Consider the following 25,461-nt stretch of genomic DNA (forward strand, 5'->3'; position numbering starts at 1 on the left):
CTACAGATGCAAGCATCACAAGCAGAATACAGGAGATGGAAGAGAATCTCTGGAGTAGAAGATATGGTAGAAGAAACTGATACACTGGGCAAAGAAAATGTTAAATCTAAAGTTCCTGACAAAAAACATCCAGGAAATCTGGGACACTAAATAAAGACCAAATCTAAGAATAATAGGAATAGAACAAAGAGAAGAATCTCAGTTCAGAGGCTCAGGAAATATTTTCAACAAAATCACAGAAAATTTCCCTAATGTAAAGAAGGAGATGCCTTTAAACATACAAGAAGCTTAAGAACACCAAATAGATTGGACCAGAAAAGACCACATAATAAAGCACTAAAAATACAGAACAAAGAAAGAATATTAAAAACTACAAAGGAAAGAGGCCAAGTAACATATAAAAACAGACCTATTAGAATTACACCCAACTTCTCAATGGAGACACTAAAAGCCAGAAGGGCCTGGACAGATGTCCTGCAGACACTAAGAGATCACAGATGCCAGCTCAGACTGCTATACCCAGCAAAACTTTTAATCACCATAGATGGAGAAAACAAAATATTCCATGACAAAGCCAGGTATAAATATCTATCTACAATCCCAGCCCTACAGAAGACACTAGAAGGAAAACTCCAACCCAAGGAGGTTAATTAATTACACTCAAGAAAACATAGGAAATTATTTCACACTAGCAAAACAAGAAGTGAATTGCTTTCATACACATTCATATGCCACCACCACCAACATCAAAGTAACAGGAATTAGCAATCATTGGTCATTGATATCCCTCAATAATATATCCATATCCCCAATTTTAAAAAACCACAGGCTAACATAATGGATAAAAAAACAGGATCCATCATTTTGCTGCATACAAGAAATACACCTCAACATTTAAGATAGCCATTACCTCAGAGTAAAGGGTTAAAAAAGATTTTCCAAACAAATGGACCCAAGAAACAAGCTGGTGTGGCTATTTAATATCTATCAAAATAGACTTCAAACCAAAATTAATCAAAAGAGATAGGGAAGGACGTTTCATACTCATCAAAGGAAAACCCACCAAGATGATTCAGTTCTGAACATCTATGCTCCACATGCAAGGGTACCCATATTTGTAAAAGAAGCAGTACTAAAACATCACACATCGAACTTCACATATTAATTTTGGGACACTTCTATACTCCATTCTTACCAATGCACAGGTTATTCAGATAGTTAAAAGAAATACTGGAACTAACAGACATGACTCAAATGAACTTAATAGAACATTTCATCCAAACAAAAGAATATATCATCTTCTCAGCACCTCATGGAACCTTCTCCAAAACTGACCATATAGGCAGTCACAGATAATTGAAATAACCTCTTACCAGATCATCATGGATTCAAGTTGGATTTCAACAACAGAAAGCCTAGAAACTCATTGAAACTGGACAACCCTCTATTGAATTGCCACTGGGTCAAAGAAGAAATAAAGAAACTAAAGACTTCTAGAATTCAATGAAATGAATATGCACCAATCCCAAACCCATGGAACACAATGAAAGCAGTGCTAAGAGGAAAGTTCATAGCACTAACAGCCATCATAAAGAAACTAGAGAGATCTCATACTATCAACTTAAAAACATACCTGAAAGCTCTAGAACAACAGGAAGCAAGCACACCCAAATGAGTAGATGGCAGGGAATAATTAAACTCAGGGTTGAAATCAATAAAATACAAATAAAGGGAACAATACAAATAATCAATGAAACAAGGAGAAGGTACTTGAGAAAATCAATGTAGACAAAATGTTATCCAAACTAAAGGGCAGAGAGAGAATACACAATTAACAAAATCAGAAATGAAAAGGGGGACATTAATAGACACCAAGGAAACTGAAAGAACCATTAGGTCTTACTTCAAAAACCTGTATTCCACAAAATTGGAAAATATAAAAGAAATGCATAATTTTCTCAATAAATAATACTTACCAAAGTTAAATCAAGATCAGATCATTTAAATAGACCTCTAACTCTTAGTAAAATAGAAGCAATTACCAAAAGTCTCCCAACCAAAAAAGCTCAGGGCCTGATGGTTTCAGCACAAAATTTTACCAAACCTTCAAAAAAAAGCTAATACCAATACTCCTCAAATTATTCCAGAAAATAGAAACAGAAGGATCATTGCCAAATTCATTTCATGAGGCTGCAGTCACCCTGGTAATCCAGACCACACAAAGACTCAACAAAGAAAGAGAATTATAGACAAATTTCCCTCATGAATATTGATGCAAAAATACTCACAAACCAAATCCAAGAACACATCAAAAAGATCATTCACTATGAGTAAGTAGGCTTTCCCAAAGATGCAGGAATGGTTCAACATATGAAAATCTATCAATGTATTCCACCATATTAATAAACTGAAAGAAAAAAGGCACAGGATCATCTCATTAAATGCTGAAAAAGCCTTTGACAAAATCTGACACCCCTTCATAATAAAAGTATTGGAGAGAGATCAGTGATACAAAGGACATACCTAAACATAATAAAAGCAATATACAGCAAGCTGACTGCAAAGATCAAACTAAATGGAGATAAACTCAAAGCAATTCCACTAAAATCAGAAACAAGACACCCTCTCCCTATCTATTCAATATAGTACTCAAAGTTAAATTGAGAGCAATAAGACAGCAAAAGGAGATCAAGGGGATACAAATTGGAAAGGAAGAAGTCAAAATATTGATATTTACATATGATACATAAGTGACCTCAAAAATTCTACCTGGGAACTCCTACAGCTGATAAACAACTTCAGGAAAGAGGCTGGATACAAAATTAACTAAAAAAAAAAAATCAGTAGCCCTCCCATATACAAACAACAAATTGGCTGAGAAAGAAATCAGGGAAACAACACCCTTCACAATAGCTATAAATAATATATCTTGGTGTAACTTTAACCAAGCAAGTGAAAGACCTATCTGACAAGAACTTCAAGTCTTAGAAGAAAGAAATTGAAGAGAATATAAGAAGATGAAAAGATCTCCCATGCTTTGGATAGGCAGGATTAACATAGTAAAAATGATCATCTTATCAAAAGCAATTTACAGATTCAATGCAATTCCCATCAAAATTCCAACATAATTCTTTAAAGACCTTGAAAGAATAATATTCAACTTCACATGGAAAAAAAAAAAAAAACAGGATAGCCAAAACAATCCTGTATAATAAAGGAACTTTTGGAGGCATCACCATCCCTGACTTCAAACTCTATTATAGAGCCATAATAATAAAAACTGCATGGCATTGGCATAAAAACAGAATGGTTGATCAATGGAGTCGAATTGAAGACCTAGACATAAATCCACACATCTAAGGACACCTGATTTTTTTTTTTATAAAGAAGCTAGAAATATAAAAAGGAAGCATCTTGAGCAAATGGTGCTGGCCTAACTGGATGTGGGCATGTAGATCAAATAGATCCATTTCTATCACCCCTCACAAAATTCAAGTCCAAGTGGACTTGAATATAAAACCAGACATACTAAACTTGATAGAAGAGAAAGTAAGGAATAGCCTTGAATGCATTGGCATAGAGACAACTTCCAGAATAGAACACCAGTAGCACAAACACTAAGACTGACAGTAAATGGGACCTCACGAAACTGAAAAGGTTCTGAAAGAAAAAGGGTACCATCCAATGAACAAAACAGCAGTCTACATAATGGGAAAAGATCTTCAACCCCACATCTGACAGAGGGCTGACCTCCAAAATAGCAAAGAACTGAAGAAGCTTGACATCACCAAACCAAATAATTCAATTTAAAAATGGTGTACAGATCTAAACAGGGAATTTTCAACAGGAATCTCAAATGGCCAACAAACACTTAAATATTCAGTATCCTTAGTGATCAGAGAAATGCAAATTGAAACTACTTTGAGATTTCATCTTACACCTGTCATAATGGCTAAGACCATTAACACAAGTGACAGCCCCTGCTTTTGAGGATGTGGAGTAAGTGTGAAACTCCTCCATTGGTGGTGGGAGTACAAACTTGTACAGCCACTTTGGAAATCAGCATGGCAGTTTCTCAGAGAATTGGGAATTGATCTACCTCAAGACCCAGCTATACCATATACCACTGTTGGGCATATACCCAAAGGACATTACACCATATCACAAGGACAATTGCTCAACTATGTTCATAGAGTGATGTAACCCAGACCCAGAAAGACAAATATGGTATGTACTTACAGGTGTACATTAACAGTAAAGGACAACCCTGCTACAATCCACAGACCTCGAGAAGCTATGTAATAAGCAGCGCTCAAGGGGGACATATAAATCTCACTGTGAAGAGGAAATAGAATAGATATTGCAGGTGGCTTGGGGGAGGGGTCTTGTTGGGGAGTAGGGATGAGAATAGGAAGGATCAGGTGGGGAAGGATGGAGGGAAAGAGTAACAGGAGATACAACTGGAATTGGGGGGGGATGGACATCTCTGGGAAAAGCTAGAAACCTAGTGCAATGGAAGCTCCCAGAAATCTATGGGGATAACCCTAGCTAGGACTTCTAGCAATGGTTGATAAGGAATCTGAACTGGCCATTTCCTGTGACAGGCAAGACTTCCAGTGGAGGAATTGGGATTCCAACCCAGCCATATAACCTTCGACCTACAGTCTGTCCTGCTCATGGGATGTGCTAGGGTAAGGGTGGTGCAGAGATTGTGGGAGTGGATAGCCAATGACTGGTCTAGTTTAGACCCCTGCCATGAGAGTGAGACCATCCAATGCACTGCCTGGAGGGCCAGGACCCAGAGGCTGGATAGCCCAGAGACCTAAGATAGAACCAAAGAGAACTGGCTAAAAAGTAAAAGCCAATGAAATGATTCGTAATGATATTCTGTTATATTCATAGATTGGTGCCTAGTCCAGTTGTCATCTGAGAGGTTTCACCCAGCAACTGATGAAAACAGATGCAGACCCACAGCCAAACAGTAGTCTTGAGCGTGGGCAATCATGCAGAAGAGTGGGAGAAGGATTGCAGGAGCCAGAAGGGCAAGAACACCACAAGAAAACTCACAGAATCAACTAACCTAGGCTTATAGGGGCTCACAGAGACTGAACTGACAAACAGGGAGCCTGCATGGGACTGATCTAGGCCCTCTGCATTTATGTTGCAGTTGTGTAGCTTGACTTTCTTCGGACTCCTCTAACAGTGGAAGCATGGGCTGTCTCTGCCTCTGTTGCCTGTTGTTGGGACTCATTCCTTCTACTAGGTTCGTCTTTCAGACTTAATAGGAGAGAATGTACCTAGTCTTACTGCAACTTGATATATTATGGCTGGCTAATATCCATGGGAAGCCTGCCCTTTTCTTGAAGAGGAATGGAAGAAGAGTGTATGAGGGTTGGGGAAGTGACTAGGAGAAGAGGAGGGAGGAGAAACTGCAGTCAGAATGAAAAAAAAAATAGCCCCTATATCATTGTGTTCATAATAACAATTAACAATTGACATATGTTGGTCTATAATTTTTTTAACTTAAGGATTCTGAGCTAAAAATCAGTACATTATTTCTTCTCTAACTTTAAGTAACATTAGAAAACATTCTGTATTAAGTTATTACCTTTATGTCCTTTATTTTCTGCTTTTCAAAATTGTCAATAGTTTCCTCCAAATGACGACTTGTTCGAGTAGCATCAATTGTGGCTCTCTGTAATTCAGTTTCTGCCTAAAAAGTAAATCCCCCCAACAAAAGGAAATATTTAAATCAGAATCCATATAGTTGAATCTTTTGGTAAAAGTTATCATTTCAGTGTTAGATTTTAGGGTCTAACAGTATATACTGTTCACATTTACCTTTTACCACATACAATGAAAGAACTCTATTAGAAAGTATGCACAATATAGAATTTTAAGTTTGTTAAGTGACATTTAATCTCAAAACAAAAATCCTGTCTTTAAAGCTATTTTTCCCTGTAGCCCTTGGATTTACTGTAGAACTATTTTCTATTTTCTGCCACTTCCCTCTATGTCAGTCTGTGCCATTCATCACACTATCCTTTTTCTAATTCCCCTCTCCTTCACTCTCATCCCCCAAAGAAAAGACTTATAATTTGTTAGTATTTCCAATGCTCTCACATTATATTGTCTGTAAAATAACGGTTATCTCACAAGACTATTGTATAGATTAAATGAACTAAATAAATCTTTGTGAAGGACTAAGAACACACAGTAAAAAGACCTAAGCTATAACAATTTCCACTACACAGAACCAAATTTTTTTTATTATTACAACATACAAGCGCTTGAAGCTAGTGGGACTAAAGTGTCTTATCACTATTTACTTTTTCAGATTCCCCAAATGCATTAGAGTCTCCCTATACAGCCTGGGCTGTCCTAGGAGCCTCTGAACAGTTTGATTGGAAAGTCATGTTCTCCTGCCTCTGCCTCCTGACTACAGGTGTGTGTCACAATATCCCTATCTGTATCTATATCTGTATAGTTTTAGAATACATATAACATGGTCTGTGCTGGCTATAAGCTTGCTATCTGGTAGAAGACAACCTTGAACTTCTGATCCTCCTTTTACCTTTCAAATGATGGATTACAGGCATGTACCATTAAGCTCAGCTTAATCAGATCAGATTCTTACAAGCTAACAACATTGCATTGCTTTGGTTTATGGTTATTATATATTATATATAAAATAACTAATATATTAAATGGCAATTTTCAATGTTTTGCTTTATACATGGTGGTACACACACCCATACTTTCTAGATCTGTTGTAAAACAAATTATCATTGCTATTTACTTGTGAATTGCACATAGTTTTTTTTCATTTTGTACTTTAAATTAGAAACAATCTTATTATCTTATTTTACATATCAATTCCACCAGTTCCCTCTCCCTCCCATCCTCCCATGCTCCCCACCAACCTCCCATTCCATCCTCCTGCTCCCCAGGTAGGAGGGCGAGGCCTTCCATGGGGGGGGATCTTCAAAGTCAGCTCCAGAGATTTTTTTAAAAACTGTTTCCTAAGTCACTCTAGCTGCATATCAAGAATTCAGGTACATACTGTAGCAATGGTATTGTTGAGTGCAGAAAATTCCAATTGAATCATGTTATTTCTCTTTAAGCATCTTTTCCTTTAGAACAACAGTTGCCCCCACACATTAAATGTTAAGCAATACTAACAATTAAAAAGACCTCAATTTTATGATTATATAATTCCTAATAAAGTTTTGTGCATTATACTAAAATTATATTTTCTCTAAAATCATATATTGGCATTTGTCATCAAAGTTTTGAGATGTAATAATATTCTGACATTTAGCTATTGCTTTCTTTTAAAAGAATCTATAAACTGAAACAAGTAAAAGGTTTACTCTCAGGATCCATTTCTTTTAAAAGAATGTATAAATTGAAACAAGTAAAAGGGTTTACTCTCAGGGTCCATTTCTTGACACACCCAATTTATTGCCCACCTGCGACTGAAAATTTTCATAAAGGAAAAATACATTTCAAAGAGAACTGAACATTTTTGAATAAAATCATATAACTTTATAGAATTGGTCTTAGAGATCTGAAGATATTAAGCACTTAAAAGTATATCAATTTGTATCTGTATTTGTTTATATTTACCATATATATTTTTTTTAACAAAGACTCAATTTAATCCTAACTAGCATTAAAAACTATTTAAAAGTATAAAAAGTATTTAAAAATATTTCTGTATATTCCTGGATTTTTTTTTAAACAGCAGAAAATTCAAATGTAAAGTAGAGCCCCTTTGAAGAGCTGCTCTTAAAACAGTTGCTGTCAATTATTTTGATTTCTGATCAATTTTTTTCTGAGAATACTCAGGCTGATTCCTAAGGATTATTGTATGTGACATACAGTTCTTTTATTTTGTATCGTATCTTTATCCTTCTGTTTCCCTGATATTTTACTTTAAAAACTGGGAATCTCTGTAGACTGCTTAAAGGAAAGCATAGGGAAGCAGAAGCCATAGCTGAGATCCTTGTAGTCACTGACAAAACTGAAAAGGCCTCGGTCAGGAAGTGTAACTACTGTTTCACTGGCAGGTTTCTACTGTGAGAATTCCTAAATGGACACAAGAATTCTCCACACACTTAGATCTAGAGATGTATGGTGTCCGCTTATTTTTGTACTGCATACCTTACAAAACTGTTTTTTTATTTTATTTTATTTTATTTTAAGATCAAAATCCAAAGGATACAATTACATGTCGATCAGATGGGTTTCGTTGGCGTGTCCTTTCTAACTGTGATAACTGTTTGGCTTCTCGATTCCTTGCTGTTAATGTTGCTTTGAGATCATCCTGTAAATAAGCATTTTTGTTAATAAACTTTCTAACTTAAGAACCGAACACTTTATGTTAAGAATGGAAGACTGCTTCTTATTTATCCAGGCACTGTGAGTACTGTGTGTGTGCACACGGAAGCATGTATTTCATTGATGTGTTCTCAAAGGAAGGCACAGTATGAATGGAAAATAAATCATACAAACATGACTTCAATTTTGGTTGTGGTGATGCTTATAAGAGCATATATATTTATGAAAAACAAACACTGAAAAATAAGAATTGTAGTGTATGTAAATTTTACTCCAATTTGATTTTTAAAAGTTTGTCATATTTTAAAGATACAAGCCACCTACTTTAAAATAAAAATACTTAAACACATCCATTACATTATTTTAAAAATTTTCCATAATAATGATTTTTACTGCTACTGTAGAATATTAGAATACTTATCAATAATGCACTGATGAATGCACTTTATTATTTTTAAAGATCCAAATTTTTCCAAAGTATGTAGAAAGAATAACTGCATGTTATTTTGTATTTGTAATAAAAAAGACAAAAAACTCATACCTTGTCAGACTACTAAATAGATGAAAAAATGGATTTACTTACCCGTTTCATTTTTACAATGGTTCCATATGCTTTCAAAGGTTCAACTACTTTGGCTTCAAGCCTTTCAACCTATTGAAAATCATATAAAATATAACTGAAAAGAAACATAGAAATATCAAAATTTAAACATCGAAATGAAATCTATACTGTTTAACCTGAAATAAATACTGTAGAGATTAAGACTTGAAATTTCAAGATGATACCCTATGACATTTTTATAAAGGGTAATCATCTGGATATTGCTAATACTCAGAATCTACACTCAAACATTAAAAATGTAAAACACACAGCAACAGCCTCAATCACAAGCACCTGGAACACAGCCTGACAGGAATGTGCCTGGCACTTCAAAGCGCTCATCCTTGAACAAGCACAGTGTTTACCTTACAGCTGCAGCTTCTAGGACGTTTTTAAGGCATCTATAGTTTTAGGACAGCTACCATTTTCATCATGTGTTCAAGCAGATACTGTCAGATATTACAGATACCCGTCTCCTAATTCCTATAGCTCAACTTTTCAGAAAGCCTGAATCTGAAAGATACAGTGTTACTAGGAACATTAAAGACTCTCAAAAGCAAACAGCTTAGGGATTATTGTATGAGCTGCATTTTTTTTAGACAGCCATTTGACTTATCAAAGTCTAGAGAACAAGATAAGTGGGATTAGATTAGCACTGCTGATCTGCCAAACTGTACAGCTGATCTCTTTTTATCTAGAATTAAACACTTTCTCATACTCACTTAAATTTTTATCAAAAAATAATAGTAACTCTCTTACTAACACTAGTCAAAGAAACCGAAGAAGTATCTTTTCTACAAATACACAGGCAAGAAAATGATGGGGTACTGCAACTTTGTCAGGGTGGGCAAGTAGATGGCATCTGTTGCTTAAGACAAACATTTTTTACAGCAAATAAAATGCTTTTCAAAAATGATACATGTTTATCTAATCAATGCCTTTCCATTTCATACCCAATCAATGAAATTTTATTTCATATTTATGCTTTATTTTCTGGAAGTGATGCTATATAGATGTTTCATTTTAGAAGGTTTTAGGAAGTATAAAATGTAAAAAATAAGTTCCCATCAGTAATTTACATATTCAGAATTCTAAAATCAGAGTTCTGAATACTCAGGACAGTTTACACCATTGTCAATAACGTACACGGAGAGGATTATTCAAGCCTGTTCTAGAGGCTTCCATTTCTTTCCCTTGCCTACCTTTGTCATGTTCATTAGCATCTCCACCATTTGGTAAGCAGGGAAACAGAGCAGAGCAAATGCAAATCAATTCACTTTGCTATTTGATAAGTAGCATAAAATTTTTCAAGAAAGGGGAAACTACTGCAAACAGGGACTTTAGGATTATCTGTGCATTAAAAAATACTTTTAAAATACTAAATCTTCAGTTACCATGTATAATTGAGTATTGCTTGTTATAGAAGAAATGTATGCCAAGAAAACATTTTCCTTACAGTATCCCAGAGTGATCAGTACTCAAATTTTGTATGCATAATGATAAGTTCAAAAAATTTTTGGTAACTGAAATGTAAACAAGGAAAAGAACAATGGCACTTGTTTAAAAAGTAAAAGAGCAATGAAGTTTAAACTAGGCAACTTTTATAAGTTAACTAGCATTTAAAAGAAGGATGTGAAAGTGCTTATGTGGGTTTTTGTTGTTATTGTTTTTTAAGAAAGAACCCACAAGAGCAAGACTCTGGTCACTCAAAGCAACCACACAGCCAACCTTTCCGATACATCACTTGGTTTGCTTCTGTTTATAAATCACAGCTTTCTGACCGTTCAACTTTCAAACCAAGGGAATATCAGCACTATGCTGACCATTTATTGGGAATTTGTTCATTTTGTCATTTTCAGCATTTCCATCTCTAGCTGTCCTTTAAAGCGCACTTGATGTACCCAGGATATGCAGGTGCTTTCCTTCTTATAAGTGCTGTATCTGACACCTTTTCTGGACACTTGCACCCTGTAACCAGAGTTGGCAAATGAACCGGGAAATTTAAGACTCAAACACACCCAAAGTTTAGTTTGAAAGCTGTGAATTCATAGAAAGTTTCCCTATAGCGGACTCACAGACAGGAAATGCTCCATCAAGTGTGCATTCGCCGGGTTAAGATAAGTTACAATGGAAAAATCTCCACAAATCCTACACACTACTTCTTGTGTTTATAATAATGCCACCATGACCGAATTTCATACCTCTGCTTGGCGGTAATCTTGAAGTTTGGCAAACTCGTCAGCAAAGCTTTTCAGACCCTGCTTTAAATTTGGGGTCTCGGTAGAGGCATACAAGTTGATTTCATTCACCAGGAGATCGGCTTTGTCTCTCAGTCTGGCAGTTTTCCGTACATAAGCAGCAAAGATTTGGCAAAGCTCTCCAAAATGCTTCTCCACATTGGTGACAGCAGACTGCAGTTGTTTTGTTTGAGCATCTCTAGAAAAAGGAGACACTGTTTTAAAAATTAAGATGGTGTCCCGTTAATTTTATATGCAAACACTCCCGGGGCATCCCGAAGCCCAACCTCCCCAACTGTCCCGGGGGCCGTCCTATTCTGGGACCCCATTCAGTATCTGGTCCTACCCTAAGACCATGCAGGCCCGGGATTAGGCCCCGGCCGGGCCCGCAGAAGAGGCGGCAGCTGTGAGCCCTGGCCGGGGCCCAGCGGCCTCCCGGGTTCTCTACCTCGGCAGGGCCTGGCCAAGCTCAGTGGGATGGGTCGGCTGGGAGACTCTCTCGGCCTGGTACTAGCTGAAGCCTGGGGGACGGGGTGCAGAGCGCTCCGGGGACCCTGCGGCCTCCTCCCACCCCGGCCGGCTTCGAGCCCTGGGCCCGGCTCCCCTCGCCCACCCGATCCTCTCCCCCGGGCGGTTTGCAGGACCAGGCCCCTGCAGGACGAGGTCCCGAGCAGTTACCGGTCTTCCAGGTTGCGTCTCAACATGTTGCCTTGCTCCCCGCCGGAGACCCGGGGTGGGAGCCCAACGAGCGCGGCTCTGGGGCGCCACGGCGCGCGGGAACAGGAGCCACCGCCACTTCTACCGGGAGGCGAGAGCGCGCCATGCGCGCCCCCGCGCCTGCCCGGCGTTTCCGTGGCAACGCGGCGCGCGCCCCTGTGGTCAAGAGCAGGGCAAGAGAAACCAGAGGGCATTGGGTTGAGGGACCACAGAGCATCCTCCTTCAGTGCTGCTCTCAAGCTCTCCTGAGCCTCTGGAAGCAAAGGAGAAAAACAACCCACCAGTAACCGGAAGGAGCACGAGAAAGTAAAGGTGAATGGGGTCCGGGCTCTGCTTCTGGCAGTGAGGACTTAATGCCATGTGCCCACGCTTCTTTGTTGAATGTGTCATGCTGGCTCTCAGAAGCTGCCTTTGGAAAAGAGCAGCTGAATCAGTTAAATTTCTATTGCTGTGATAAGATCATGACGAGAAACAAGTTGGGGAGGAAAGGGTTTCTATGGCTGACATATCCCAAGTCACAGTTTATTTGGGAACTCAAAGCCGGAACCTGGAGGCAGGCACTGAAGCAGAGGACATGGAAGAAAACTGCTTGCTGGCTTGTTCAGTTGGTTTTCTTATATACCCTGGGACCTCCTGAGCAGGAGTGGCACTGTTCACAGTGGGCTGGGCCCTTCCACATTAATCATCAATCAAGGAAACCACCTTACAAATTTGTCTACAGGCAATCTAATGGGGGCATTTTCTGAATCTAGGTTCCCTCTTCTCAGATAACTCAAGCTTGTGTCAAATTGACCAAAAAAAAAAAAAAAAAAAAAAAAAAAAAAAAAAAAAAAAAAGAATTTAGATAGCACAAAAAACAGTGCTTACTGCCTCATCTTTCAATTCACCCCTCCCCCTGCAGATGATGTTAGATCTAGGGAATAAGTCAAAGAAAGAAGCCATGGAGTGGGCCTGGATGAAAGTCTCCACTTTGAAGACACACGGATAACCCAGAGCTTTTCCTTTAACTTCTGAACACCTATGGCCTAGACTTGTGTGTGTTGGGGGCGGGGTGAGAAAGGGGAGGGGAGAGAAAGACAGAGACAGTGAGACAGAGAGAAACTTCTCTTTCAAATGAACTCAGTTTCCAAATCAAGCTTTATCTGCTTCACTGGGCTTCTCCCATACTTGACTAGTACAGTCCTGATTTTGTGTTGTCTCCTTGAAGCAGAGAAAATGTGATTTTTGTCTTGTGCTCATCAGTGCCTTCTACAAGTTTGTGAAGGGTTATCTTGCACAAATGGATGTCCCAGTCTTATGTAACTTTTGCTTTAAATTCCCCTATTTTTTCATGTTGTAATTTCTATTTCAGAGCCCGACATGTTATTACTTCTGTTTTAGAACTCCTTGCTCTCTCATGTTGTAAACTCATCTCTTCTCCATTGTATTTATTGCAGAAGCCATCTGTCAAATGCCCATAGTCTCTGAGAATGGAGTCCTAACCAAAGGTCAGAAGAGTCTTTGCTCTTGTGTATTGTGACTCACTTCTTCATATGTTACATGCCTTTTTAATTCAACCTTATCACCTCCTCCCATCATCATTTACTGTCCTCCTCAAGACCACTGTTATGTTGAAGTACAGCAAAATACATGCACTTCAGATCATGACAACTTTTCAAAGCTTTCACTGTTCTTATAATCAGATTTGAAATCCGAATTCTATTAAGGCTGTGTCTCGTGCCTACCCATGTGCCTTCTCTTGTTGCCCTGCAGGGTTCTACTGCATCATCTTTCTGTTCCTGGCAACACCAAACTTATTTCAGAGTGGGTTTTGCATTTGTCATTTCCTCTGCCTGCATGTTCCTTCTCCAGGTCTTCACGTGGATGGTCCTTGCTTAAAATATATACAATTATGCTAAACAAAAAAGTACTTGCAGAGGGAGGGAGGCTTTCTTTTTTTAGATTACCAAATTCCTGTGTTATCTCCCGTGATGTTTCCCTTCAAGTACATACCACTTTCTGAAACGAACCTGTTTATATGCTATTTTGATTTTTTCATGAGAATAGTACTCTCCATGAAATTAGTCTTTACTGTATTCTATTAGTTTTCATTGTATTGCCAGTAGTACCAACCTTCTAGACCTTAGTAGGAACTCACTGATGAGATGAATTCATCAGTGAATAAATGAATAGTGAAACCCCCATGGCTAAGTGTTTTCTTGTGTGAGAGGAAGTAGAAGGAAACCAATGAGGCTGAAGTAGAGGTGACTATGGGATGTAATGGAAGGGGTGAGTAAGGGATAGGTCCTGCAGAGAATTTTGGATAATGCCAATGAATTTGGAATTTGGTTTTGGATGAGTCAGGGTTCTCCAGAGGAAAATAATCATATATATATATATATATATATATATATATATAATATATATATGTATAAATTCATTAAAAGGAATTGGTTCAAGTGATTATGGAGGCTGAGAGATTTGCTACATAAGTGACACAGGAGAACCAGCATATAACAACAGTCCAAGTGTAAGGCCTGAGAACTGGAAAAGCTGATGCTGTGATGCTGTGAATATTACTGTGGAAGCTGGTTGTCTATATTCCTCAAAAATGTGTTTCAGTCCTAGACTATTCAGATCTTTGATTAGCTGAAGGAGGTGTGCTGCATTAGGAAGAGAAACTTGCTTTACTTGCTACTGTTGCAAATGTCTATCACATCCAGGTAGACTTCTTAGCAGATGCCTCATGTTCAGTATAGCAATTCTTGAACAAGTGTGTGTTGAATTTCAATCCTTTAGGCCAGAGTCCTCTTAGGATGTTTCTTCTGAGACATGGGCTCTTCAGTCTTACTCTCTCAACAGCCAGTCAGAACATGGATCAGCACAATTGCTCTCAGATCTTTTCTACTCAGAGATGCTTTCTCTCTTACAGGCACCTAGGACACATCTCACTGAGGGAAAAATAAGGACTTGGGAAGTCAATTCCCAGGCCACCATTATATGGTAAGACAGTGAACTGAAGTTTGTTTTCCGTCTTTAATATTCTTTTCTCTATTCCCAGGTGTCTTATCTTTCTCCCTCCGTCTCCCCTCCCCCTCCTTTCTTTTTTAATTTTAATTGTGTGTTTAATTTATTTTTTATTTTAATTTTTTGTGTGTGTGGGGGGATGTACACATGAATGCAAGTGCCCACAGAAGTCAAAGGTGTGTGGGCTTATAGACAGTTGTGAGCTACCTGATATGGGTGCTGGGAATTGAACTCAGGTTCTCGGGAAGAGCAGTATGTGGGCTCTCAACCACTGAACCATCTCTCCAGCTGCTCTTCCTTTCTTTCTAACTTGACATAAGTGAGAGTTATCTGGGAAGAGGAAACCTCATTTGAGAAAATGTTTCCACCAGACTAGCCTATAGGCAAGTCTATAGGACAGTTTTTGGATTCTGATCAGTGTGGGAGAGCCCAGCCCACTGTGTGTGGTGCCATTCCTGGGTTGTATGGGAAAACAAGCTGAGGGAGTCACAGGGAGCAAGCCACTGAGCAACATTCCCCTGTGGGTTCTGCTTCAGTTCCTGCCTTGGGTTCCTACCCTGACTTCTCTTCATTGATAGAAAACAACTGTAAGCTGAAAGAATCCCTTTCCTCTGCCAGTTGCTTTTTAAACAATGGAAACTTAAAAATAGGACACCAGAACACCACCCGACACCTCTCTTAATATTCTTTTCACAAAGTTCTCAACAAATGTGACATGCCAATGGCATTCTTTATTTGGAGAAAAGAAGGCATATGTTTTAGGGTAAGTCACGGGGCATTCCTTCCCTGTGGAAGTAGTGTAAGTGTTCCCTTTTCCAGTACTACTACATGTCTGTGTATTTTTTAAGTCAACGTAATATTATTTTGTAAAACATTTAATGAGTCCCATTTTATATAGTATGACGGAAGAGGGGCCCAATGGGCACATGCTTAATAGCTTATACTATTATTGGTAAGCACTATTATGGAGAAATAGTCATGTTCCATATCCTGGACTTGCTATTTCTAAACTCAAGCATTTTAAGTAAGATGGTAGAACAAAACATACCCACAAATGGACTATTATTAAAAACTATTTTTAATCCCCTAAGTTGGATTTCAGAGGTGATAATGCCCTTTAAATTAGAATTTTTGCAATTAAAAAATGTTACTATTTTGTTAATCTAAACTTTCTCTCTCACTTCCCTACTCCTACTTTATGAGTGAACCTGAGGCTCATCCCCAGCTCCCAATTCCCTTACCAAAGAAAAACAAATGGACACAAATGTTTAATGGTCAATTATAATTTATTTTATTTAACTGCTAACAGCAGGTTAATTCCTAAAAATTATAACTTTAAAAAGTTGGGTCCTTGTACAGTGGGTTAAGCAAATTGCTTTAATGTCAATGCATAGAGCTAAACATGTTCTCTACCAGAGACATTTTGTTCTTTTTACTAAATTGCTGACTTTTGGCTTTGTTTAATGATTGAAATATCCAGTTTAACTAGGGTCTTTTGTGTGACTATTGCTTTGAAACTAAACACTGAAACATGGTAGGGTCATCAGTGGGTACAGAATTTATAAGTAGCACATAGTTCAGCTGTGAGAGGTAGGGTCTCCTGAGCTTCTTCTCCATCCATGCCTGATGGTTGACAGGCCCATTCTTGGTGTAGGCAACTATACTACTGTGAGTTCATGATTGCAATAGCTATATCTTGCATGAATGTTGGCATTTTTTTGCAGCCCTTCTCCCTATTATCTACATTTTATATTCTTTGTACACCCTCTTTAGGTGGATAGTATAAATGTCTTGATGAGGGCTGACAACTCATCTGTCATTTATTCTCACAATCTTATGAAGCAAGTTGTACTCATCAGCATTCATTGCTAAGAGATGCTTCTCTGACTAGGCTGAGGGTAGCATTTGTCTCTGGCTATAAGCATCGATACATAGAAGGCAATTTGATACTATATCAATTTAGCTAAACAACAGTATTCACTTCCCCTCTAGGACCTATGAACTCATCCACCATGCATTTATAGTACCAGGCATGGATTCTGTGGAGTGGAACTTAAATCTGATCATCGAGTAGTTGGTGGCCCCATAACAGCACTACCACTGTGTACAGTAAGCATATCTTGCCTGGAAGGTTGGGCTCATGATTCATATGGGTCACAGTTGGGTAAGACCTTCGATACTTTTATCCTCCAGTTGCCTCTTTAGTGCCATCTGACACTAGGAAAGCCAACTGGCACAGAGGAATCTTCCAGCTCAGTTCCAGCTTGATTTCTGTTTACTGTGCAACTAACCTTGGCAATAAGATCTTATCCTCTAGTTCTGGGGGAAACCAAGAGGAATGACAAAAACCTGTATGGTGTTTGCTTTTGTTTCTGGTATCTTATTGACTAATGACTCATAATAAAGCTTCCCACCCTGGCACTGGGTTTTTTCTTTAATCATCTTTGTTGTCTAGAAGCAGCCTTTACCCAGCCCTATAGAATATCACCCTCCAAATGTCTTAAAAAGTTTATACAAAGTTGTAGTTTCCACATGACTTGTTCTAGGAAAGGATATAGGGACTCCCTCTGGTGGCAAGTTTAGTACATAAACTTATTTGGTCCAATACTACCAGCCAAGGAGAAAGATTGATATTGGACACTTCTTCATTATGAGTTTTAAATAGAAATAACCAGAAACTGGTTTTCTTCTTAGAACAGTGGATATGGGTGTGCTTAAGTAATTAAGCACAAGGACTTTGATAAGCTCTCAGTTCCATGACAAGGAATTCACTTCTGGTGTCCCCTTGCTCACAAGCATTGGCATGTATCTGACTCTCCTGGAATAAATGTTAAAATTCTCAAGCCCCAGAATTTTGATTAAAGAGGTCTGTGGTGAGGCCAAGAATGTGCATTTATAGTGCTTTTTAGGGTGATTCTGATCCTTCTGGTGCAGGGACCACAGTTTGGGTGTGAGGACGATCTGGGTTTCTATCATTCACTGATCCAAGGTTGATTCAGTTGACCTGCCTGGGCAGGCAGGTGGTTCACTCCTCTTTCACCTGTCTCTCTGGTCCCTCCCTCCTTGAGATCTTCCTGACACAATAGAGAGGAAGACTGCTTTTTAATCAAGGCTGTATGAGGAGTTGTACTCCCTACTAGAACCTCCACACAAGCTCCCAGGGACCATGCTTTGAGAACACTTGATGGCCTTGTATTCTCATAGCTTAGCCATGGGATTGTTGTGAAGACTACTAGAAGCATTCATCATTAAGTGCTTACCGTGGTATCTGTTATAGTAAGCACTCTGTAAAGTTAGCTCCTACTACTATCAAATTTATCAATGGAAAAAGAGACCAGAGGCCAAGGCACATGCGGGTGGGAGTGGGGATAAAGCACATAGAAGGGTTGCAGGGAGGAAAATGAAGGTGGGTGATGTCATTGTATTTTAATTAAAAAATAAAGACATATGTATGGCTCCAGTTTCCATTCTCAAAAATACAACAAACAAACAAATACTGTAAAAAATATTAGCATTTAAAAATTCTAAGTATAACAGAACTTTTAAATAACATTTTGGAGTTTATTGTGTTGTTAGTCATGGTATATTGGCAATTTTATTTATCACTGAGGCCTTTGTGCCTAATAGCGTGAGCACTATTAGCATAGTTACTATCATTCTTCTATTTGTGTATTCATCTTTTGAATATTTTTTAAAGGCACACATATGGTGTATGGCAAAATAATTAAGAATCAATTAAAGATCTCTCAGTGGTTAAATTAGAAAGAGTTTGAACAAGAAAATAAAGTAGTTATGGATTATAACCCAAAGCAAAAGATGAACATCCCTGAATCCATGACAAGATAAAACAGTGCTTGAGTGAGTGAGTGTTTTGAGATTAAAATAGAAATTTCCCATGCATAAGAACCCATGTGATATATATATATATATATATATATATATATATATATTATATATATATATATATATAGTCTTTAAGCAGGCTGAGTAAAACTGCCCTGTCCTTATGGATGGTCAAAATCAGTATGGTGCATGAAAAAAGGAAAAGAGAGGTTCTCTATATAGAGAAACATGATGATCTGCCTCAACCAGGTGTCCAATGTCAATATTGACAGTGAAAGGAAGTGCTATTAGTAGGTATCACATATAAACATTTTATAACATAATGAAAATGGGTAAGAGAAATGGTTCAGCAGTTAAGAGCATTGGCTGCTCTTCCATAGGATGTGGGTTTCATTCCCAGCACCCATATGGTGACTTGCAACTTTTTGTAACTACCTTCCCAGTGTGTCTGATGCCTTCTTCTTGCCTCCATGTGCACCAGATATACACATGGGGCATACACATACATGTAGGCAAGACACTCATACACATTAAAGAATGCATAAAACCCACAGTGGGAATGGTATACACTTGTGTTCTTTGACTTCCGAGTTGATAATCCCACTGTGATCCTGACAAAAACATCAAATAAATCTAAGCGCAGGGGCATTTACAGCATTCCTGAGTGGCACACCTCAACAACTTTCAAGGTCATCAAAAACCGAGGAAAATTTGAGCAATTCTATGGCCACGGAGATCTAAAATGAAGCATGAGATATGACAAGTACATGAAGTCCTGGGTGAATCCAGGACCATAAAATGCACGTTAGGCAAGCAAATGTGAAAGAAAGCATGAAATACAGCACAGCCCTGTGAGCTTTAGAGGAACCTGCTGCACCACAGGCTCGTTATTAGACATTCCATCAGTACTGGAGTGTTACAATAAATTTTTTTGCCAAAAGTCGCCGAGCCCCACCACCACGTGTGTGCTCTATGCCTGAGTTTGGGCCCCAATTAATGACTGCCCAGAGAGACTTGTATTAGGTATAATGCTGCTTGGCCAATGACTAAGATTCCTCATCTGTTAGCTCAGTCTCAATTATCATAAATCTATATATTTTATAAGACTTATTTTATAGAGGATGCCTTTCACTGGCACCGTCTCTTGCCAGTGGCTCACATGGCGGTGCTGGAGGAGTAGAGGGGAAAAGGGGGGGGCACTTCCTGTTTCTCCTGGCTAAATATGAGTCTCCTGGCTATGTCACTTCTGGCCTGAATCACCACTTCTCTACTACATTTCCCAGAATCCTCTTTGACTCCTAGTCCTGTCTAACTTGCTGTTTCATTGGCCAAACAGAACTTTATTTAACAATCAATAAGATAAACATACACAGAAGTACTTCCTCTATCACTGGAGGGTATTACAATGCCTATGAGATGCTACTATTAGGATTTTCCTCTTCCCTCCCTTCCTCCCCTTTCCCCCAAGTAGGAAGGTAGACAAAGCTAACCCCTGCCACAAGTGTGTGCACACAGTGAGCAGAGAGATAATATTATTAAGACGGTGTGTGTGTGTGTGTGTGTGTGTGTGTGTGTGTGTGTGTGTGAGAGAGAGAGAGAGAGAGAGAGAGAGAGAGAGAGAGAGAGAGAGAGAGAGAGAGAGAGTCACAGGAAAACCTCCAGTGTTGGTCCTCATCTTCTACTTTATTTGGAACAGGGTTTCTTTGTTGTTAGCCACTGTGTCTTCCAGGTTGCCAGCCTCATGAGCTTAAGGGGATTTTCCTGTCTTTACCTCCTATCTCACTGTAGGAATGCTGGGATTGCAACACCCAGTTTTGTAGGAGTGCTGGGGATGGAGACTCCACTCCTCACACATGCACAGCAGGTGCTTTATCCACAGAACTTCATCCTCACCACCGTATCTTCCCAGCTGTCTTTCATATTGTTAATAATCAAAAATTGTAGACAAGATAAACTCCTCCCCTTCCTTGTACGAGTGCACCACTCTGATCACTACAATCCATCTGTCTTAAAAGTGGTTCATCTCATGCTGGGTGGTGGTGCCACACACCTTTAGTTCTAGCACTCAGAGGCAGAGGCAGGTGGATCTCTGAGGTCAAGGTCAGCCTGGTCTACAGAATGAGTTCCAGGACAGCAAAGGCTATGCAGAGAAGCCCCTGTCTTGAAAAACCCCCCAAAGTTGGTATTTTTCCTTCCCATCTGTGTTTTACATTTCTGTCTCATTTATGCATTTATGATATAGTAGTTTTTGCATCAAAATTCTATATATCCATCATTTGCAAACCTTTTATAACTTGCTCCTTTAACACAACATCACATGTTATACTTAGTGTGATCTAGTTTTCTATTGATTAAATCACAGTGGTTGTGTTCTTTACAAGATACTGGTTACTTGTATTTTTCCTTTGCACACAATGAAGTGTATGTAACACATATGTCCTTCATTTTTGTTTGTCTTTCCATGTTTGTAGGGAGACACTGTAGCCCCACCTCCTAGTAGCCCCTATAGGTGTGCCTGGCCACGCCCGTGAGGGCATGGTCAGGGGAGGTCGAAGATGACTCGGAGAGAATTCTTAAGAGGCCACGAACATGTGGATGCCCCTTCTCTCTGGCCACGCTAGCTTGCGGCCTCTGGGCGCGCTCTGGCTTGCGTTTGGGCTGGTGCTTAGCTGAATAAAGAAATCTTAGCCTTATGGACTACAGATCATCTTTGAGCGCACGCAATACATGTTGTTTATCATAACTTTTATAGGATAGGAGTTTTCCATTGTAGGTCCTAATATATATATATAATATATAATATATATATATATATATATATGTTGAATTATTCATCCTCCAATTGATTTTCATTACCACTTCATTAACACTTCTCTCATCTACCAAGTTTATAGACATAGGTTGGCCTGTTTTTGGCGTTCTTTACATTGGCCTGTTTGTTTATTTTTGTGCCAATACCAAACTATATTACTTGTAGATGGAACACTCTGAATGGATTAAATTTCTTGAAACCAAGAGAGAGTTGTTTGCAGTTTGTAAAATGAGTGCAGTTGGCCTTCAGTGACTGCATTGTAGGGCAGGCTCACTTTTACCTTCTCTTCTCAAGACATTGGGTCTCCCAGGTCTACAAACAATCTTAGATTCTATTTTAAACAAAATTAAACCCTCTAGATTCTTTGTGAGGCATCCATTATGACATTGCTTTGGGAATAGTGGACTTGTTAAGGAAGGAGCTTGGAAGCACCTATTTTTCCTCTTGTTTAATGGCCAGTGAGACCAGATAGTCAGCGTTAAATTTTTTAAATGAGGTTTATTTAGTTTGGCATTTTGCTTTCATGGATGTCTCTGCACCACATGCATATTTGGTGCCCATAGAGGTCAGAAAAGGCTGCCAGATGCCCTGGAACTGGAATTACAGACAGTTGTGAGCCACTGTGTGGGCACTGGGAATGGAAGCAGGAGCCAGTGTTCATCACTGAGCCATCTCTCCAGCCTGTACTTAGCCTTTTGAAAACACAGCATCATGGGTAAAAACCTCTATTCAGTCATACTTTGCTCTCATACTTTTGACATAAAGACTAAAATTCTAAAATGATCTGTTTGGCATAATCTGCTGCTTGTACTGGAGAAGTTTATGTGGTTTACAGACAGTTAGCCTACAGAGATTTCAGTATTTCTTCAGACTGGAATGAACACTCTGCTTCTAGATGGCAGCCATTGAGTTAGGAGTTCTTTCGTTTGCCAGATTGTGTTTAGATCTGTATTCTGGAAAGAAATCAAATATTCAAATACCTTTCAGAAACATTGTTCTCAATGTAGATATACTAATATCATACAAAAAGAGATTCATTATTCAGAGAATGTAATGCCAATAATTTTCTTTAAAATTCCCTTATATTTGTTCCTTTTTTATTACTAAGGAAGCTACAATACTTTTGACAAACATGAAAAATAAAAACAGAAAATGCCAAACACCCTGTAACACCTCACACTTCTCCACAGCCCTGGTCCTAAGGATTGGATGATGAATGGGCAGTTTGTATCTCTGCCCTGCTTGTTGGTGGACTGAATCCATGCAGACTCCAAGGCTGTGGTGTTCACCCCCAAGAACCCAGGAACTAGTTGTAATAAGTGGTGGTTACACTTTTTGGACACGGAGCACTTGACAGAATGTGAGTAGGTGTGTGTGTGTGTGTGTGTGTGTGTGTGTGTGTGTGTGAATATATATATATATGTATATGTATATATATATGTATATGTATATATATATGTATATGTATATATATATGTGTGTGTGTGAGAGAGAGAGAGAGAGAGAGAGAGAGAGAGAGAGAGAGAGAGAGAGATTTTAATTTGCTTCTTTATATTTTAAACATGTAAGTGTATTTAGTGGTATTTGCAATTTACTTTTGTTTATTGTATGCCCCTTCTCTCTTTTTCCTGTGTTAACTTCTTATGGTTTCATTGTATGCAAATCACCTTTTAATGCGTCTGTTTGTCCTAAGTCATAGGATAACAGTCTTGAATTTTTATTCTTAACTCCTCATTTTCCACTGCACTATTGATTAAACAATATCTACATTTCTTGAACATTTGTAGCTTCATGTGTTTCCCACTGGCCTAAAAAAGACTCCTCTAAAGTAACTAGAAAGGAGGAGCTATTATTCATAGAAAGAGGACCAGAATCTTAAATATTTCAAAATGATTCTTATAAATGCCATTTTTAACTTTTGATTTTTAAATGTAGACTTATGTTTACTCTTAGTTTTGCTTTTTTTTGACAAGTTTTCTCTATTTCCTGTTTGACTTGAACTCCCTGTATAGCCAAGGATGAACTTGAACTTCTGAGCCTCCTGATTCTACCTCCTGAGATCTGGGTCACATGTGGTACCACCATGACTGGTTAGTATAGTGCTGGTGCCTGAACCCAGAGCCTCAAGCATGCTCGCCAAGCCCTCTACAGCTGAGCCACATTGCTATCCCTCATCTTATTTTAGTTTTGACTAATACATAGTTTTACATATTTATGGGTATACGGTGATGTTTTGAAAATGTATACATTATATACTGATCAAATCATTTTATTTAGCATACCCATCTATCTCCTCAGAGCATTGACTTGATTTTTTCTAGAGTATACACAGAGCTTGTATTTTCATGTTGTTTGTAATAAGTTTTACAGGCGTTTTCAATTGTAGTCCCTAGTTTGAATGTGTTTTATATACAATGTGAGGTATTTCTGCCAAAAATAATTTAGTGAATTTTTGTCCCCCTTCTTTTCTAGTGATTCCCTCTGTTCTGTTTACTTAGAAATATATTGTTGTTGCTATAGTTACCTTACTGTACAGAATACCAGAGTTTAACCTTTTCTTCCCCATTGCACAGTTGACTTTAGGGATGCTAACTTTGCCAGCTGTGGAAGGAAGAGTTATTTGTTCATTTTTTTCTCTCATAAAAAAATGTGCAGCAGTGGGCTGTGTAGTGATTTGTAGAGGCTCCACAAAACTTTACAGAAAAAAAACTTTCAGATGTTGCAACAGAATTTCACTTCAGCCACTACATACAGATTTTTTTTTTTTTTTTTTTTTGGTTTCTGACAATTTTTGGAAAAGTGGAAGAGTTAAGAAAAAGGCTTTTAAAATACAGCAAGTTGAGAGAGGTTGTGGTGGTAGATATGGGCAGAGTTAGTGTGAGGATAAGGGGTGTATATGATGAGAGCATGATCAAAGCACACTGTAAGTGTATGCAATTAACAGAAAATAATAAAAAGAGTGTAGTTTGGTTTTTTAAGCTTTTTTTGTTTTTTTGAGACAGGGTTTCTCTGTGTAGCTTTGGAACTTATCCTGGCACTCACTCTGGAGACCAGGCTGGCCTCGAACTCACAGAGATCCTCCTGTCTCTGCCTCCTGAGTGCTGGGTTTAAAGGAATGCACCACCAACGCCTGGCTTTTTACATCTTTTTCTATAAAGGTCTATGCCCCTTTAAGGACTTTTAAAAATGTCTCACAGAACAACTGGCTTCCACATCATCGGTCAAATGTTGACTCTGTGGCTACACCAAGATTCAGAGGAAGCTAGCATCTAATAGAGAACTAATAGAGAACTATAATCATCAGGATAAAACTTGGGGTTCTATTAATAAATAGGGGCATGAGGGGTTGGCATGGACAATGGTATTTATTCTCTGATACCCCTACCAAGTTGCTGAGTCCTTGGTAGGCTTTATATCCCATGGACTTCTATGTTGTATAGGGATTTCTGCATTTGCTTGGAGTTCTTTTCTAGTAATACCAAGAGTTCTTAGAGATAGCCATTGTTTTCTTGAGATGATATGAATAAACACCTCTTCAACTAGACAGAACCCAATGGCAGATCAAAGAACTGATTCTGTCCACATTCAGCTTGATAAAACAATGAGTTTATTTTTCTCACTTAGAGGAACATTGATGGGGGATGTCTTTCTGTATGCTGTGAATATATGTTTCTCTTATTTGTTGATGAAGAAAGCTGTTTCAGCCAATAGCAGGATGTGGCCAGGCAGGAAGGATAGGCAGGGCTACTAGACTAGAATGATTCTGGGAAGAGGAACACAGAGAGTGAGTTGCCAGGGAGACAACATATAGCTGCTGAAGAATCAAGAGATCTGGGCATCACCAGTAAGCCAAGACTCCATGGAGACATACAGATTAATAGAAATGGGCTAATAATTAACAA

At 38.5% G+C, this 25,461-nt stretch overlaps 1 protein-coding gene and 1 long non-coding RNA gene across 5 annotated transcripts in view; one reads left to right on the forward strand and one right to left on the reverse strand.

The window, feature by feature from the left end:
- The window catches only part of Cibar1 (CBY1 interacting BAR domain containing 1), a 24,989-nt gene extending 12,843 nt beyond the window's left edge, over positions 1-12,146 (reverse strand). Inside the window, exons 1-6 of one of the 2 annotated variants that reach the window (XM_027403534.2) lie at positions 11,860-12,134; positions 11,146-11,380; positions 8,927-8,995; positions 8,228-8,329; positions 7,473-7,478; positions 5,609-5,713 (exon numbers count right to left, since the gene is read on the reverse strand). In XM_027403534.2, the coding sequence (XP_027259335.1) occupies positions 5,609-5,713; positions 7,473-7,478; positions 8,228-8,329; positions 8,927-8,995; positions 11,146-11,380; positions 11,860-12,092 (750 nt within the window). In that variant the 5' untranslated portion in view covers positions 12,093-12,134. Of the gene's footprint in view, positions 1-5,608; positions 5,714-7,472; positions 7,479-8,227; positions 8,330-8,926; positions 8,996-11,145; positions 11,381-11,859 lie in introns of both variants that reach the window. The other variant, XM_035439967.1, reaches the window with a different exon arrangement.
- Positions 12,071-25,461, forward strand: part of LOC103163711 — a 21,134-nt gene continuing 7,743 nt past the window's right edge. Inside the window, exons 1-4 of one of the 3 annotated variants that reach the window (XR_003482933.2) lie at positions 12,071-12,210; positions 13,335-13,385; positions 14,810-14,880; positions 22,750-22,927. This is a non-coding gene — a long non-coding RNA (uncharacterized LOC103163711). Of the gene's footprint in view, positions 12,211-13,334; positions 13,386-14,809; positions 14,881-16,896; positions 17,014-22,749; positions 22,928-25,461 lie in introns of those variants that run through there. The other 2 variants (XR_003482931.2, XR_003482932.2) reach the window with 2 other exon arrangements.

Source organism: Cricetulus griseus, chromosome 2 (assembly GCF_003668045.3).
Source record: "Cricetulus griseus strain 17A/GY chromosome 2, alternate assembly CriGri-PICRH-1.0, whole genome shotgun sequence".
Classification (NCBI taxonomy): domain Eukaryota; kingdom Metazoa; phylum Chordata; class Mammalia; order Rodentia; family Cricetidae; genus Cricetulus; species Cricetulus griseus.